The sequence below is a fragment of the Dendrobates tinctorius genome, unplaced genomic scaffold (genome assembly GCF_039654945.1).
Source record: "Dendrobates tinctorius isolate UK_male_01 unplaced genomic scaffold, ASM3965494v1 ptg000143l, whole genome shotgun sequence".
Lineage (NCBI taxonomy): Eukaryota > Metazoa > Chordata > Amphibia > Anura > Dendrobatidae > Dendrobates > Dendrobates tinctorius.
The window spans coordinates 24988162-25003248 of record NW_027361810.1 but is presented as its reverse complement, the minus strand read 5'-3'; the positions used below and the strand labels follow the sequence as shown (position 1 = coordinate 25003248).

The window sequence follows — 15087 nt, the reverse complement described above, 5'->3', positions numbered from 1 at the left end:
CCTTCCCTTCCGGACCCTGCCCTGCACCCAAACAGTGGTTTATGACCACATATGAGGTAATGGTGTGCTCAGGAGAAATTGCCCAACAAATTTTAGGATCCATTTTACCCTGTTGCCCATGTGAAAATGAAAAAATTGAGGCTAAAAGATAATTTTTGTGAAAAAAAAAACAGGATTTTTAGTTGCTTACCGTAAAATCTGTTTCTCTGAGCCTTCATTGGGGGACACAGAAACCATGGGTGTATGCTGCTGCCACTAGGAGGCTGACACTATGCAGAAAAAAAGTTAGCTCCTCCTCCGCAGTGTACACCCCTCCGACAGGAAGTAGGATGTTCAGTTAGTAAGAAAGCAGTAGGAGAAGCAATCTGTGAATGAGACAGAAACCACAGAAAACACAAACTCAAACTGTAACACTATAATACAGTAAAAGGCTGTTCAACTTGGGAGGGAGCTGTGTCCCCCAATGAAGGCTCAGAGAAACAGATTTTACGGTAAGCAACTAAAAATCCTGTTTTCTCTATCGCCTTATTGGGGGACACAGAAACCATGGGACGTCCCAAAGCAGTCCCCAAGGGGAGGGAACAGCGGACAACTCCCATCAGGACGAGGGACTCGCCATCGTCCCTTGCCAGGTCCACCTGCAAGATCTTTTTAAGCTCGGCATGGGCTCTGAAAAGCCTCGTGGGCCTATGGAGGACATATCCTCTGTAGAGGTGTCGGTCGAAGACCGAAAGAGCACCGCCAGGAGGACAAACACTGCCCGGGCAGGGTGTGTCGTATTCGGAGGAACGCAGTCTTTCCTGACCAGGTGATCTCACCATGCCAACCGGATTCAGCGATCAGCCGCTGACCAGGAGGTCGGAAGACCTCTACGCTTCAAGTCCAAACCTGATAAGAACCGTTGCTCTGGCTAGATAGCCTGATGAGAGAGCATCATAGAATCGTAGAGTTGGAAGGGACCTCCTGGGCCATCTGGTCCAACCCCCTGCTCAAAGCAGGATTCGCTAAATCATCCCAGTCAGATGTCTGTCCAGCCTCTGTTTGAAGACTTCCATTGAAGGAGAACTCACCACTTCTCGTGGCAGCCTGTTCCACTCATTGATCACTCTAACTGTCAAAAAGTTTTTTCTAATATCTAATCTGTGTCTCCTCCCATTCAGTTTCATCCCATTGCTTCTAGTCTTTCCTTGTGCAAATGAGAATAAAGTTGATCCTTCATGAAGGGTAAGTCCGAGGACACTGAATCATTGATCCACCGGAAGCACACCACAGCTGCTACAAACTCTCTGAGATCTCAGGAGTAGTTGAAAGTCTGAAAGGGAAGGCTACCAAATGAACAAGAAGATAATGAACCTGTCTGTTTTGAAAAACAAACAAAACCGAAATTTCCGAAGTTCTGAATAAATCAGGGCCTGGATAAAGGTTTCATGGAGCAAAGTAAAAATCTTGCGTTTCTCAGAAGGCGAATGCTGAACGCAGAAGTATTTTCCTGACCAAAAAACAAGGATGGACTCAATCCTAGATCCTCAGCGAGCCATGTTGAGGAAATGCACTGCAGAACAACGAGGTTAGCACGAGGAAAGGGGTCAGCTCACCCTTCTGGAGGCCTACTTAAACATTTGGTCTGGAGGAGCCAAACCGAAGGAACGGTAAGTTGGCGAGGGACATCTTTGGGGATAATTTCGTTTGTGAAACCGTAAGCCAAAAAAGGATCCTTAGATGGGAACGAGTCTGATGGACTCGGGAAGGTGTAAAACCATGTCCTCATTGCAAGAAAAAAGGTTTTTGGACAGAGAGAACGGTCAATTCTTCCAACCGGTCTCCAGAGAGAATGCTCTGATGAGCAAACTCGGCCACTCGAATATAGAACTTTGCAACCCGGTGGAGACGGGGCTAAGATATAGCGGCGGGTGCTTCCAAGGTTGAGCTTGGCAACTGCTGTGTGAGCTTGCCGTTGGTATCCCTGAGGGATGCCCGTCTAGGGGAGGAAGACCCGTAGTGGAGGTAACTGGAACCGGAGGGCATGTAGTCGCAGACGTAGTGAACTCTGCAAAACTCTCCGGAATGAAAAGATGTATTGAGGAGTCCCTTTGTTTAGAAACGGCTGAAGTCAGTTCTGCAGACTGAGATCAAAAGAAAGAAAATGAACAGTGTAGCAAGGAAAGTCCCTGAAAAAAATATGGAGTATGTCAACTGCAAAGAAAGCTTGCTCTAGGTAGATCACTTATACACTAGAAGACAACTAGGCTGATGAAAGGAAGATGAATCCTTCTGACGATGTAAATGACCAAATCCATGCTTGGTCCTCTGGAACCGGGAAGGAATTGCAGTGCGTAGACCCGTTTGCGGAGTCTAGGATAACACGCACCAGAGAATAACAGTGAAAGGATACGGTTCCAGCGGAAGGGAGAAACTCGTTATCACTAGATTCTCTATTAGATCCCGGACTGGATCAGGTTTCTACCCTGTCCGATGCTTGCGCAGAGTCAGATCCCCTTCCTGTCTGAGGTGGGATACTTGTTCCCGTCACGGTTGGAAGTCCCATCTCTGAGCTGCGGTAGGTTTTATCCGGGTGTCTGTAAAAAAGGATAGGTAAGTATCGACAATAAGGGGCTCAAGTATTGTGGTAGCTCAAGGCCCTCAGTATATACCAGACCCTAAAAGGTACTATTGGCCAATCATTAATAAGTATAACACACCAGGCAGTAAAGATGGCCTGCGGATAGTACTGTAAACTGACCAATTGAGTAGTTAGGAAAAGAATAATCAGAACGTGTGGACAAAACTCCTGCGGAGCAATTCACACTTAAGAGTCCAAAGCATGCCGCAGTAAACTGCGACGATCCGTACCGGACACAAGAGTGTCTAACCTACCTGAAGGTGGAGTATCTACTTATGCTGCTGCCGAGATCCGCTCCGCCTGTACGCGGTAGGGCCTAAATTTTAACTGATAACAACCCACAGATGTTATAGGCTATGGAATATGTAGATGACAGGTGTCCTTGACTCACCTGAAAGCGGTCTGTACCGCAGCTGCAGTCCACCAGAAGTAATACATACCGTCACCTTCCAGAGTGGTGATTAGACGGGAGCTTAGGCAGAAGTTGTAAAAGACCCTGAGGGGCGCGAGAGAAGGCGCCTTTGACTCACCTGACAATAGGACAGAAGAGCCGGACCGGTGTAGCCGATCAACCTCGGGTATGGTTGAGTTACCGGAAAGACGGCAAGTATCGAACAAACACGTCTGGAAGAGGTGTATGCATGTGCTCGATAGGAACCGAACACTGCTGCAATGGGACGCGAAGAACCTGAAGGCTGGAGCGTCTGACTTACCTGAATATGGTACAGAACACCAGTACCACTGCAGCGGTCAGCGAAGCCACGTCTCCCCTGAAGCACAGCACTTTCAACCACTGTACCTGGTAGATGGTGCGTCTGAAGCCTTGGTAGCGGATAACACCCAGCTGCAATCTGCCCCTATTATCTTGAGAGAACCCGAACAAGGGTATAGGAAAGAGCCAATTTTTGTTGCGTGATGGTCTGAATACCTGACGACATTAGGCAGAATCACAGCCTCTGGGATGCGGTCTAGGCCTGAATACCTGACGACATTAGGCAGAATAACAGTAATACGTGTAGTGTGCCGCACCACGAAGACTGTCCTGAGGTATAACTTGACCAGTCCGTTCTTTTGACTGTAGAACAGTAGGCCTAGAATCAGAGGGAGACTAAACTCTACTCTCTGTTGTGCGCCTTGGTCGCAACCTCTGGATCTGCTGGTTGTGGTCAGCATCTTACTACACTGACGCACAGCAGACAATTGCAGGGTAACACGGACTTGTATGAAGCTGAAAGTCCAGCCCAAACAGCAGACGTGAAGGGGTAGAGGCAGGCCTTTATACTGCTTAGAGCAGAGCAAAGTCAACGTCCGGAGGGCAGGAAAATGAAGGACTAATGCCTGGGTGCAGGGGATATGGACGCAGTTGTTATGCCGGGGCACCAGCATCCCTATGTGTGTCTGCCTATCATTCCAGTGAATGTACGGCTCTGGATTATTATTGAACCAGGATTGCACTGCTGTAGATTATTACCGGTTATAGGTAACTAATAAGACAGTGACTGAACGGCTTCAGAGCACTGAACGGTTTCATATTACCCTTACGTCTGTGACTGTACGGCACCAGGGTACTATTACGTCAGTGACTGTGCGGCTCCAGGGTACTCTTAAGCCTGTGACTATACGGCTCAGAGTACCATTTCCGTCAAACTGTGCGACTGCAGAGTACCATTGCGAGACTGTATGGCTGCAGAGTACTATTACGTCAGTGACTGTAACGCTCCCGAGTATCATTACATCAGTAACTGTTCGGCTGCAGAGAACCATTACGTGACTGAATGGCTGCAGAGTACTATTACGTCTGTGCATGTAACGCTCCTGAGTACCAATACGTCAGTAACTCTGCGGCTGCAAAGGACCAATACGAGACTGTATGGCTGCAGAGCACTATTACGTCAGAGACTGTAACGCTCCCAAGTATCATTACATCAGTAACTGTTCGGCTGCAGAGAACCATTACGTGACTGAATGGCTGCAGAATACTATTACGTCTGTGCCTGAAACGCTTCTGAGTATCAATACGTCAGTAACTGTGCGGCTGCAAAGTACCATTATGTGACTGTATGGCTGCAGAGTAGTATTACGACTGCAGAGTACTATTACATCAGGGACTGTAAGGCTCCGGAATATCATTACGTGAGTAACTGGGCACTGTAACGCTAGAGCCACTATTGATTGTACAGCCCAGGAGAACTTATTACGCCAATTACTGTTGTGCTCTACAGGATCTAATACCCGAGAAACTGTATCACTATAACGCATAGCAGAGGAGCCAATACCAAAGTAGGATAATCTGCCACATCTCTGGACCTGCCGATAGCGTGGGGCTGCTTAAATTTTACTGTAAGGGACTTGCGGTGACAAGGCCCGCGCTGCCCGCAGGCAGAAATCATTATCGGTGCGCTCACCCCCATATGGCCGCACAGGGCCCCCAGCTACCCACATTAGAAGAGGGGCGCTGTCCAGACCTCCACTCTGCACAGCCCGAGCGGGGGCGGATCTAACCGTGGACTCAGGGCGCAGGCAGGAATCATTACAGCAGGAAGATGGCGGCGATGTGTCTTCTCTGTGCGCCGCAAGGTAGCCGGACATAGGGCGGAGTTTGCGCCGGGAGCTGAAGAGAGACGGGCGGGAAAAAAGCCCGCCGGATACGAGAACGGGGGGGGCGGAGCTACCAAAGACTAGGCCGCAACTGAAGCCGGGGCCTAGATTAGACACAGGAGACCGCCGACGAAGGGGGGGGCGCGGAGGCCCGAAAAACCTGGAGCTATCCCCTGAATCCTACCGGAAAGGTCAGGTGCGGGGGGAAGCGGCGGGGCATGAGCCCCGCGCTGAGGGGAGCTGGCTGCTGCCCACCATCACCTATTCTGCTGAATAGGGTACGAGCTGGGGGAAGCCTGAAGTGATCTGCCGGCAGGAGATGAGCTCTTCACATGTGCGGCAGGAGAGCGGCCAGATGAGGGGAGGACTAGGCCCGATTAAGCCGGCCAAGACTAAAAGGGGTTTCCTCTTCTTTATCCCATCTTCTTATGCGAAGTTCTTTCCTAGGAAAAAATGGTACCTTGTCTCCCTGTGGTGTCCGACGTCCGGAAAAAGGTTTCAGGACGTCACGTCTCATCCAACAAACAGGCTCTGGTGGGCGAGTAGGTGGGAGACGAAGGGCCAGGACCGGGTCTGCCTCACCTAAGCACGCTTCTGTGCTAGGGGTCTGGGTCCTGCCGGCTAGACGTAAGAGGATACGGGGTGGCAGTACACGCCGTACTCCTAGTCTCTTGTGGGAGTACAGATGTGACTATTCACTCTGTATCCCTTCTGTACCTGAAAAGGAACGACGCACATTGAGGTAGATAGGGGTCTAATGAAAGACCCGTGTCCACCTCCTACTGACACTAAGCTAAACTGGGCATCCTACTTCCTGTCGGAGGGGTGTACACTGCGGAGGAGGAGCTAACTTTTTTTCTGCATAGTGTCAGCCTCCTAGTGGCAGCAGCATACACCCATGGTTTCTGTGTCCCCCAATAAGGCGATAGAGAAAGTACTTTTTTACAGATCAATTTGAGAAGCACCTGGGGGTTCAAAGTGATCACTATGCATCTAGATAAGTTCCTCGGGGGGGTCTAGTTTCCAAAATGGGGTCACTTGTGGGGGAGCTCCAGTGTTTAGGCACACAGCGACTCTCCAAACGCGACATGGCAACCGCTAAATATTCCAGCATATTTTCCATTCAAAAAGTCAAATGGTGCTCCTTCCCTTCTGAGCCCTGCCGTACGCCCAAACAGTGGTTTATGACCACATATGAGGTATCGGTGTACTCAGGGGAAATTGCCCAACAAATTTTAGGATCCATTTTATCCTGTTGCCCATGTGAAAATGAAAAAATTGATGCTGAAAGGAAATTTGTGTTGGAAAAATTAAAATGTCCATTTTTTCCTTCCATATTGCCTTAGCTGTTGTGAAACACCTGAAGGGTTAATAATCTTCTTGAATGTGGTTTTGAGTAGCTTGAGGGGTGCAGTTTTTAGAATGGTGTCACTTTTGGGTATTTTCTGCCATATAGACCCCTCAAAGTGACTTCAAATGTGAGGTGGTCCCTAAAAAAAATGGTTTTGTAAATTTTGTTGTAAAAATGAGAAATCGCTGGTCAACTTTTAACCCTTATAACTTCCTAACAAAAAAATATTTTGCTTCCAAAATTGTGCTGATGTAAAGTAGACATGTGGGAAATGTTATTTAGTAACTATTTTGTGTCACATCACTCTCTGGTTTAACAGAATAAAAATTCAAAATTTGAAAATTGCGAAATTTTCAAAATTTTCGCCAAATTTCTGATTTTTTCACAAATAAACGCAAAAATTATCGACCTAAATTTACCACTAACATGAAGCCCAATATGTCACGAAAAAACAATCTCAGAATCGCTAGGATGCATTGAAGCGTTCCAGAGTTATTACCTCATAAAGGGACTCTGGTCAGAATTGCAAAAAATGGCCAGGTCATTAAGGTCAAAATAGGCTGGGTCATGAAGGGGTTAAAGTCAGGGGTGTTTATAGGTTACACAATAGCTTTGTAGCTGTTATGTAACAGGAAAATAATAATAAGCCCTCAGTTATGTGCAGCTATAAGCAATACAATAAGTATCTTGTAACATACTAACCTGATATGCCAGATGCTATCGTACTATTAAAAACACAAAATCCCAGTGTCTGAAGTGCTGCATTACTGAGATCAGAGTGCTGGTGAGCGACATGTGCCTGAAAGAGAAGAGAAACAGATAATTATATGCATTTACATATGTAATGAGACATCACACAGTAAGGGAACCAGCAGACAAACAGACAAATCGTCCGCATTTCGCCTTTTTTTTTTTTTTGCAACTATGTGCAATCAATTATACACAAAGTGTACATGATCAATAGTTTCCTCGGGTTATAAAAGATCCAAGTGGCATCCAATTTTTACGGAAACATTTCTGTCTGGGATCCGACTTTTTCCACACACGCATAAATTTGAATGACACTCAGAAGCAAGCGGAATTGTTTAACTGAACAACCCTATTAAATAACAATGGTCAGGGTGCTGCATGACCCCCACCCCCCAAAAAAATAAATTGTACGACACATGGTCGGTAACAGGACTGTTTTGCTGAGCCAAACCAGTTACCTAAAAGGAATTACCAACAATTAAATGTATTACATATTACTTGGTACACTGTGAATTACTCGACCATGGAGGGGGTCTCAGCTTAAAAATGTCGAGTATATAGGCCTTATAGATTTTTTTTTTCCCCGACTTGTGTCACTTATGTGCAACTCAGGCTAGTTTCACACTAGCGTTTATTCGACGCAGCGCACGGCGCCGCTAAGTCCCGCCCCCTGCCCGCCCCATCCGGTCATCACCGCCTACTATCGCACATGGACACTTGCGATCTGCGCACCCTATCTTTAGAATAGGGTGCGCAGATCGTGCGCTAGTAGGATTTTGGCATGCGCTGTGCACTTTTGAAGGTGTGCCCCGAACGCAGCATGTTGCATTTCGGCGCGCACGGCGCACCTTCAAAAGTGTGCAGCGCACGCCAAAATCCTACTAGCGCACCCTATGCAAAAGATAGGGTGCGCAGATCGCAAGCGTCCATGTGCGATAGTAGGCGGCGATGACCGGATGGGGCGGGCAGGGAGCCAGTAGGGGGCGGGGATAAGCGGCGCCTTGCGCTGCGAACGCTAGTGTGAATCTAGCCTCAGTTGCAGTTTCTGAGGCATTATTTGACACATGGAAGGGTCATACCCTATACAGCTCTCACACCAGAAATCCGTGTTGCACCGCCTAATACATTATGTCGGTGTCATTTGGAATACCAGGACAAGAAATCATTTTATGTTCTCATTTTACCCATTAGTAGGTAAACTAATTCCCTTACCTTAAAAGACTCGCAAAGCCGTGAGAATTGTTTTCCAACCAGTGCTGTAAACTCTTTACCATCGTCTCCGCTTAGACGGCTAGATCAAGAAATGGATGAAAAATGAGCTGGATGTTTGACATATGCTCAGGCATGGAGAACGAGTGTCATGTGACCGCAAAACACTAACGGCAGTTTTCCTATTAAAAGACTTTAGAAAACACTAGCTGTAGAGCCCAGCCATAGTAACTAACTACGGTTAATTATAACAAATTATAATGAAAAAAAAAAAATAGATATAGATTATATATATCTATCTCTCTCTCTGAGTGTAGAGCCCCACCCACCCCGCATAGCCACATTTACTAATATCCCACATCATCCCGTCAGCCAAAGCTACCGGACTTCTACCACCAATATCTCACATCGTCCCATCAGCCAGAGCCACCGGACAATTACCACTAATATCCTACATCATCCCAACACAGCCGCCGGACTACTACCCCAGAACCAGAGCGCTGAGTGGATTTGCCCTAACTTCAATACCGGGGATCCTTTTAAGAGAGCCTGAGGTCAGAACCAAAGCGCTGAGTGGAACGGTCCTAACTTCCATACCGGGGATCCCTTTAAGAGAGGCCTGGCTTCAGAACCAGAGCGCTGATGGATTTGCCCTAACTTCCATACAGGAGATCCCTTTAAGAGAGCCTGGGGTCATTACCAGAGCATTTGAAGTCAATTGCTCCGACTTCCATACCAGGGATCCCTTTAAGAGAGGCCTGGGGTCAGAACCAAAGCGCAGAGTGGATTTGCCCTGACTTCCATACCGGAGATCCCTTAAAGAAAGGCCTGGGGTCAGTTCCACAGCGCTGGATGGATTTGCTGACTTCCATACCAATGATCCCTTTAAGAGGGAAGATGTGGCTATGGGAAAGAGCAGGGTTCCCCAACTCCAGTCCTCAAGGCCAACCAACAGATCATGTTTTCAGGAATTTCTTAGTATTGCTTAGGTGATAATTGCTGAAAACATGATCTGTTGGTGGGCCTTGAGTTGGGAAACCCTGGAATAGAAAATGTGTATATGGGCAGGGAGGGGGTGATCCATTTCTGTCATGTGCTCTCTGCTCCTTTCTGGGGGACAGACAATGGCTGGAGCTTATGTTCCCGGGGATGCTAGATTTCTCCCACCATGTCAGTGTCTGCTGAGGTGTTAAGTGGGAAAACTTGCTCATAGCAACCAATCACAGCTCAGCTTCTTTTAACCAGCTCTGGTGAATTGAGAGATGCTTAGTGATTGGTTGCAAGGCAAACTGTTGCTCATAGCAACCAATCACAGCTCAGCTTCTTTTGAACAGCTCTGGCGAAATGAAAGATGCTTTGTGATTGTGTGTATGACCAACCATTCATTTTTATATAGAGAGATTTCTACATCTATTTGAAAAAAAAAAAAATCCAAGAAAACGCCTTTACGTGCACACGATGGCAAGCCCAAAAGCAGATCCATTTCGCCACTTGTATGTTGGAATATCTGCCGCGGGCTCTAAGACTGCAATGATTCCCAATAGAAGTTTGCATATAACCCAGTAATCATCCACTCACTTGGCAATGGAGAGGTAGGCGTCTGTCTTTTCTGTGTGCGAGGTAGACGAGTCCTCCAAAGTCTCTAGTAAAGGCACCAACTGTGCCTCGTCTATAGTGGGAGCCATTTTTTTCCTGAAAATTAAAACAAAAATATTTAGAATCAAATATTAGAGTTCATCCTAAACGGTGCTAGATTTGAATGAGTTGTGCTGCAGTATCTGAAAGCAATGCAGACAAAGTATCGACATCTGAGTACTTGTACGTCGACATGGTGAATGTAGTGTGATCTGTGCTCAGGCACTGGAAGGACACAGCACTGCTCGAATTTAGGCTGTCATATGCCATGAACGTACATTATCTGCAGACCTGAGCAATGGAACCCACATCTCTAAAAAAGAGTGGGGTCCTGTCGTGCCCTGTCAGAAATGGAGAGTCACAAGTATGGAAGGTACAAGCATTGCCAAGTGGCCTCAGCAATTTTTGGAATTCCCATACTAATGGAGTGAGAGAAGTGCAGGAGGCCCCCTTTTGGAAGTAGAAACTACACTTGTATATACTGACTTCTACTAACCTCCTATGAGTGATATCTCCAACCTGACAGTCCCTTGATGCAGTCCTTTCTCCCCGCTTGAGTGGATTAAAGACCTCTCAACCTGTCAATCAAGACTACACTGCGGCATTAATTTAGCCACTGGATAACTTAATAAGTGTGGGGTCTGAGTGACGGGATCCGCCCAGATCAGTAGGAAGGGTCACTTATCCCAGTTAAAGTGGACCAGCCATGGACATGCTCCATTAATTACCTAGGGGGCTACTGAGCATTGCCACATTAAGAATTAATGGCATCCCTGATGCAAATTATAAATGGATGCACAGACCCCCAAAGCAATATTAGCTACTGTTCTATGGTATACCGCAGGGTTGTAGTCTTTTGGGCTGTATAGAATAACATGGTGCACACTGGGAAAGCTCAAAGTACAAGCTAAACAAATAAATAGGGTAACAGTAGCCAAATTTATGTACTTTTGGCCTCCACCCCTGGAGATAGATATATAATCCCACCCAATGATATCCTGTAAAGGGGGGGCGGGTAGAAGTCCTGTTTACAGTGATTTGCGCCCATATAATTAACTATATAAGAAGTCCATGAGCAATTTTTTGTTCTACGTTTACCGTGCAGTAAATGACGCGCTAACAATTTTCCAGGTCAGTATAATTATTGTCAATTTTATATAGTGTTATCATAATTAATTCAGTGGCTTAAAAAAAAAAAAAAAAAATTGAACTTACATATATTTTTATTTAAAAAAAATAAATAAATAATTCTCCTGTTGATGAAGCTGCATGAGGGCTTCTTTTATTTGCAGGGGAAGCTGCATTTTTTTATTGATACCATTTTGGCAGATGAGGAGGTGCGGTGACCAAAATACATCAATCCTGGCAGCAGGAGACTTTAGCAGCCCCAGTCTTCGCTCAGCCGGGACTGTGCTGTGTTTTAAGACGCTGATTGCAATGTTTCTATGCCTGCCCAATATGTATGGGGACAGTAATCATACGATCATCCAGCCCCTGTACAGATTGCACATCATTATTATTCATGGGGGGTGTGAGCTGCTGACTTTTTTCTGGCCACAGTTGTCGGCTAATCTCTGCCACGGGCCGACAACCAGGAACAAGCTGTATGAAGAAAGTGCACGTCATTTGTATTAAAGGGAATCTGTCACCTCATTTTTGCCCTATGAGATGCTGCCACCGCCATCAGGGGCTTATCCACAGCATTCTGTAATGCTGGAGATAAGCCCCCCAACGTAACCTGAAAGATAAGAAAAAAAAAAAAAAGAGTTGGATTATACTCACACGGGGATCCAGTCTGATGGGTGTTGCAGTCCGGTGCCTCCCATCTTCTAGCGATGACGTCCTCCTCCATACTTCTGCTGCGGCTCCTGCGCAGGCGTACTTTATTTTCCCTATTGAGGGCAGAGTACTGCAGTACGCAGGTGCCTGGAAAGGTCAGAGAGGTCCAGCGCCTGCTCACTGCAGTACTTTACTCTGCCCTCAACAGGGAATATAAAGTACGCTGGCGCAGGAGCCGCGGCAGAAGTAAGGAGGAGGACATTACAGAATGCTGTGGATAAGCCCCTGATGGTGGTGGCTGCATCTCATAGGGCAAAAATGAGGTGACAGATTCCCTTTAAGAGCCTCCTGATGGTAAACCCTCCAGGCTAAGCGCTGTCTAATCAAAATATAGATTTTTAAAAAAACATCACCAATGATTTAGCAAACAAGAAAGCAGATTCCAGCAGAAATCCAGCTTACCCACCTCCCAAAAATAAAACCCACCTGTCTGCACATACGATGCCGTTGTCATTCATGACAGCGCCAATAAAAGTGGACATCCCCTTTAAGGCTGTGTGCGCACGCTGCGGATTTTGCTGCAGTTCCGCAGCGGACCCCCAGCAGTTTTTGCTGTGGTGTAGAGTACCACGATTCCCTATGGGAATCAAAAACCGCAGTGCACACGGAGCGGAATTTTCCGCGCGGATTATCTGCGGTTTTCAATCTGCAGAAAGAATTGACATGTCAATTCTTTCTGCGGATTCTGCTGCGGTTTGTCATATCCATTGAGGAGATGAAAAAATGCAGGGCAAAACCGCAGAGCAATCCGCAGGTAAAACCGCAGGTATTTTGACCTGCGGTTTCACCTGCGGATTTTACAAAATCCGCGCGGATGAATTGCACCTAATCCGCAGCGTGTGCACACAGCCTAAGGGATGGAAGACAGAGCTGTCCCCTACCTGCTCCATGACAACACAGCGGAGGGCTACAGAGGACGGTCATGGCGGCTCTCAGAAGGCCCCTGGGTCTGGACCTAGGTCACAGGGGCTCACAGAACCCTGGAGCCAGGCGTGCTGAGACTTGTAGTACCACAAGCTCCAACCCAGGGCAGAGAATATCCTCTCCACGCTCCATGTCTGTCTGGCTGCCCACTCACTAACCATGGGGGCTGCTGCAGAACCTCTTTATCAGACTTGCATGTGGAGCAGTAAACATATCCCTCCCAACACAGTGAGGAGGAAGGTGGTCGACCCCTCACCCGTCCTTACATCGACGACGACCGAGGAGGCCTCACACTCCCCCGGTACACAGATTGGCCGCGGCCGCCGCGCTGATCCTCCGCTCTGCTCTCCTCCTGATTTACCCGCGCTCTGCTGGCTCCTCCCCCTCCAGCTCCCGCCGACTAAAATGGCGCCAGATTGGATAGAAAGCAGATTAGGTCACGTAATGGAGCGCCGAAGAGATCGATGAGTAATCCGTGCGGAAGCAAAGACTGAGGATAGTGGAGCGCAGAGCCGGTCGATTCAGAGGAAGCCAGCAGGCAGGTCGGTTAGTGGAATGCAGAACGAATCGATGGCCGTACAGGCCTGTTGCTTAGTAACATTGAAATTACAACACACTAAGAAAAAATCATAGAATGATGGAAATCACAGGATGGAGAGACACTAGTGAACGAACGTGCTGGGATAAGGTGTTATCTGAGCATGCTCAGGTGCTAACAGAGGCGTGCTCGAAAAATATGTTTGAGTGTCCGCAGCTCACTGGCGTAGCGTGGGGGGGCGGTCCGCCCCAGGCGGCATGTGTGTGGGGGCGGCGCGGCAGCAGCAATTCCACCCTGCAGTGCAGTGCAGCGGCGGGCAGGGAGCTATGCGATCACGGCAGCTCCGCTGCCTGCAAGAGTGAATAGCAGGAGCGGAGCGGCAAGGGTCCGTCCTGCTTCCTGCCCGGAGGCCGCGCTTCCTGTTTCACACAGAGGAGCGCCGCTGAATGACGTCATCATTCAGCGGCCGCTGCTGTGTGAGGGAGGAAGCGCGGGCGATGCTGCGGACAGGTGAGAGGAGAGAGGTGGTGTCTTGTGTGTATGTATGTATGTATGTCTGTGTGTGTGTGTGTGTGTCTGTGTGTATGATGGAGCAGGCAATGATGGGAGTGATGGTCTAGCAGGCAATGATGGGGTGATGGAGCAGACAATGATGGGGTGATGGAGCAGGCAATGATGGGGGTGATGGAGCAGGCAGTGATGGAGCAGGCAATGATAGGGTGATGGAGCAGGCAATTATGAGGGTGATGGAGCAGGCAATGATGGGGTGATGGAGCAGGCAATGATGGGGTGATGGAGCAGGCAATGATGGGGTGATGGAGCAGGCAATGATGGGGTGATGGAGCAGGCAATGAGGGGAGTGATGGAGCAGACAATGATGGGGTGATGGAGCAGGCAATTATGGGGTGATGGAGCAGACAATGATGGGGGTGATGGAGCAGGCAGTGATGGGGTGATGGAGCAGGCAATGAGGGGGGTGATGGAGCAGGCAGTGATGGGGTGATGGAGAAGGCAGTGATAGGGTGATGGAGCAGGCAATGATGGGGTGATGGAGCAGGCAATGATGGGGTGATGGAGCAGGCAATGATGGGGTGATGGAGCAGGCAATGAGGGGAGTGATGGAGCAGACAATGATGGGGTGATGGAGCAGGCAATTATGGGGTGATGGAGCAGACAATGATGGGGGTGATGGAGCAGGCAGTGATGGGGTGATGGAGCAGGCAATGAGGGGAGTGATGGGGGTGATGGAGCAGGCAGTGATGGGGTGATGGAGAAGGCAGTGATAGGGTGATGGAGCAGGCAATGATGGGGTGATGAAGCAGGCAATGAGGGGAGTGATGGGGGTGATGGAGCAGGCAATGATGGGGGTGATGGAGCAGGCAATGATGGGGTGATGGAGCAGGCAATGAGGGGAGTGATGGGGTGATGGAGCAGGCAGTGATGGGGTGATGGAGCAGGCAATGATGGGGGTGATGGAGCAGGCAATGATGGGGGTGATGGAGCAGGCAATGATGGGGTGATGGAGCAGGCAATGAGGGGAGTGATGGGGGTGATGGAGCAGGCAATGATGGGGGTGATGGAGCAGACAATTATGGGAGTGATGGAGCAGGCAGTGATGGGGTG

General features: G+C 48.3%; 1 protein-coding gene across 3 annotated transcripts in view; it reads right to left on the bottom strand.

The window, feature by feature from the left end:
* RIF1 (replication timing regulatory factor 1) overlaps positions 1-13342 on the bottom strand; it is a 66281-nt gene extending 52939 nt beyond the window's left edge. For 2 of the 3 annotated variants that reach the window (XM_073545608.1, XM_073545610.1), the window contains exons 1-4: positions 13193-13342; positions 10107-10220; positions 8532-8610; positions 7272-7368 (exon numbers count right to left, since the gene is read on the bottom strand). In XM_073545608.1, coding sequence (XP_073401709.1) covers positions 7272-7368; positions 8532-8610; positions 10107-10220; positions 13193-13194 — 292 coding nt within the window. In that variant the 5' untranslated portion in view covers positions 13195-13342. Of the gene's footprint in view, positions 1-7271; positions 7369-8531; positions 8611-10106; positions 10221-13182 lie in introns of all 3 variants that reach the window. The other variant, XM_073545609.1, reaches the window with a different exon arrangement.
* Positions 13343-15087: the final 1745 nt, after the last annotated feature.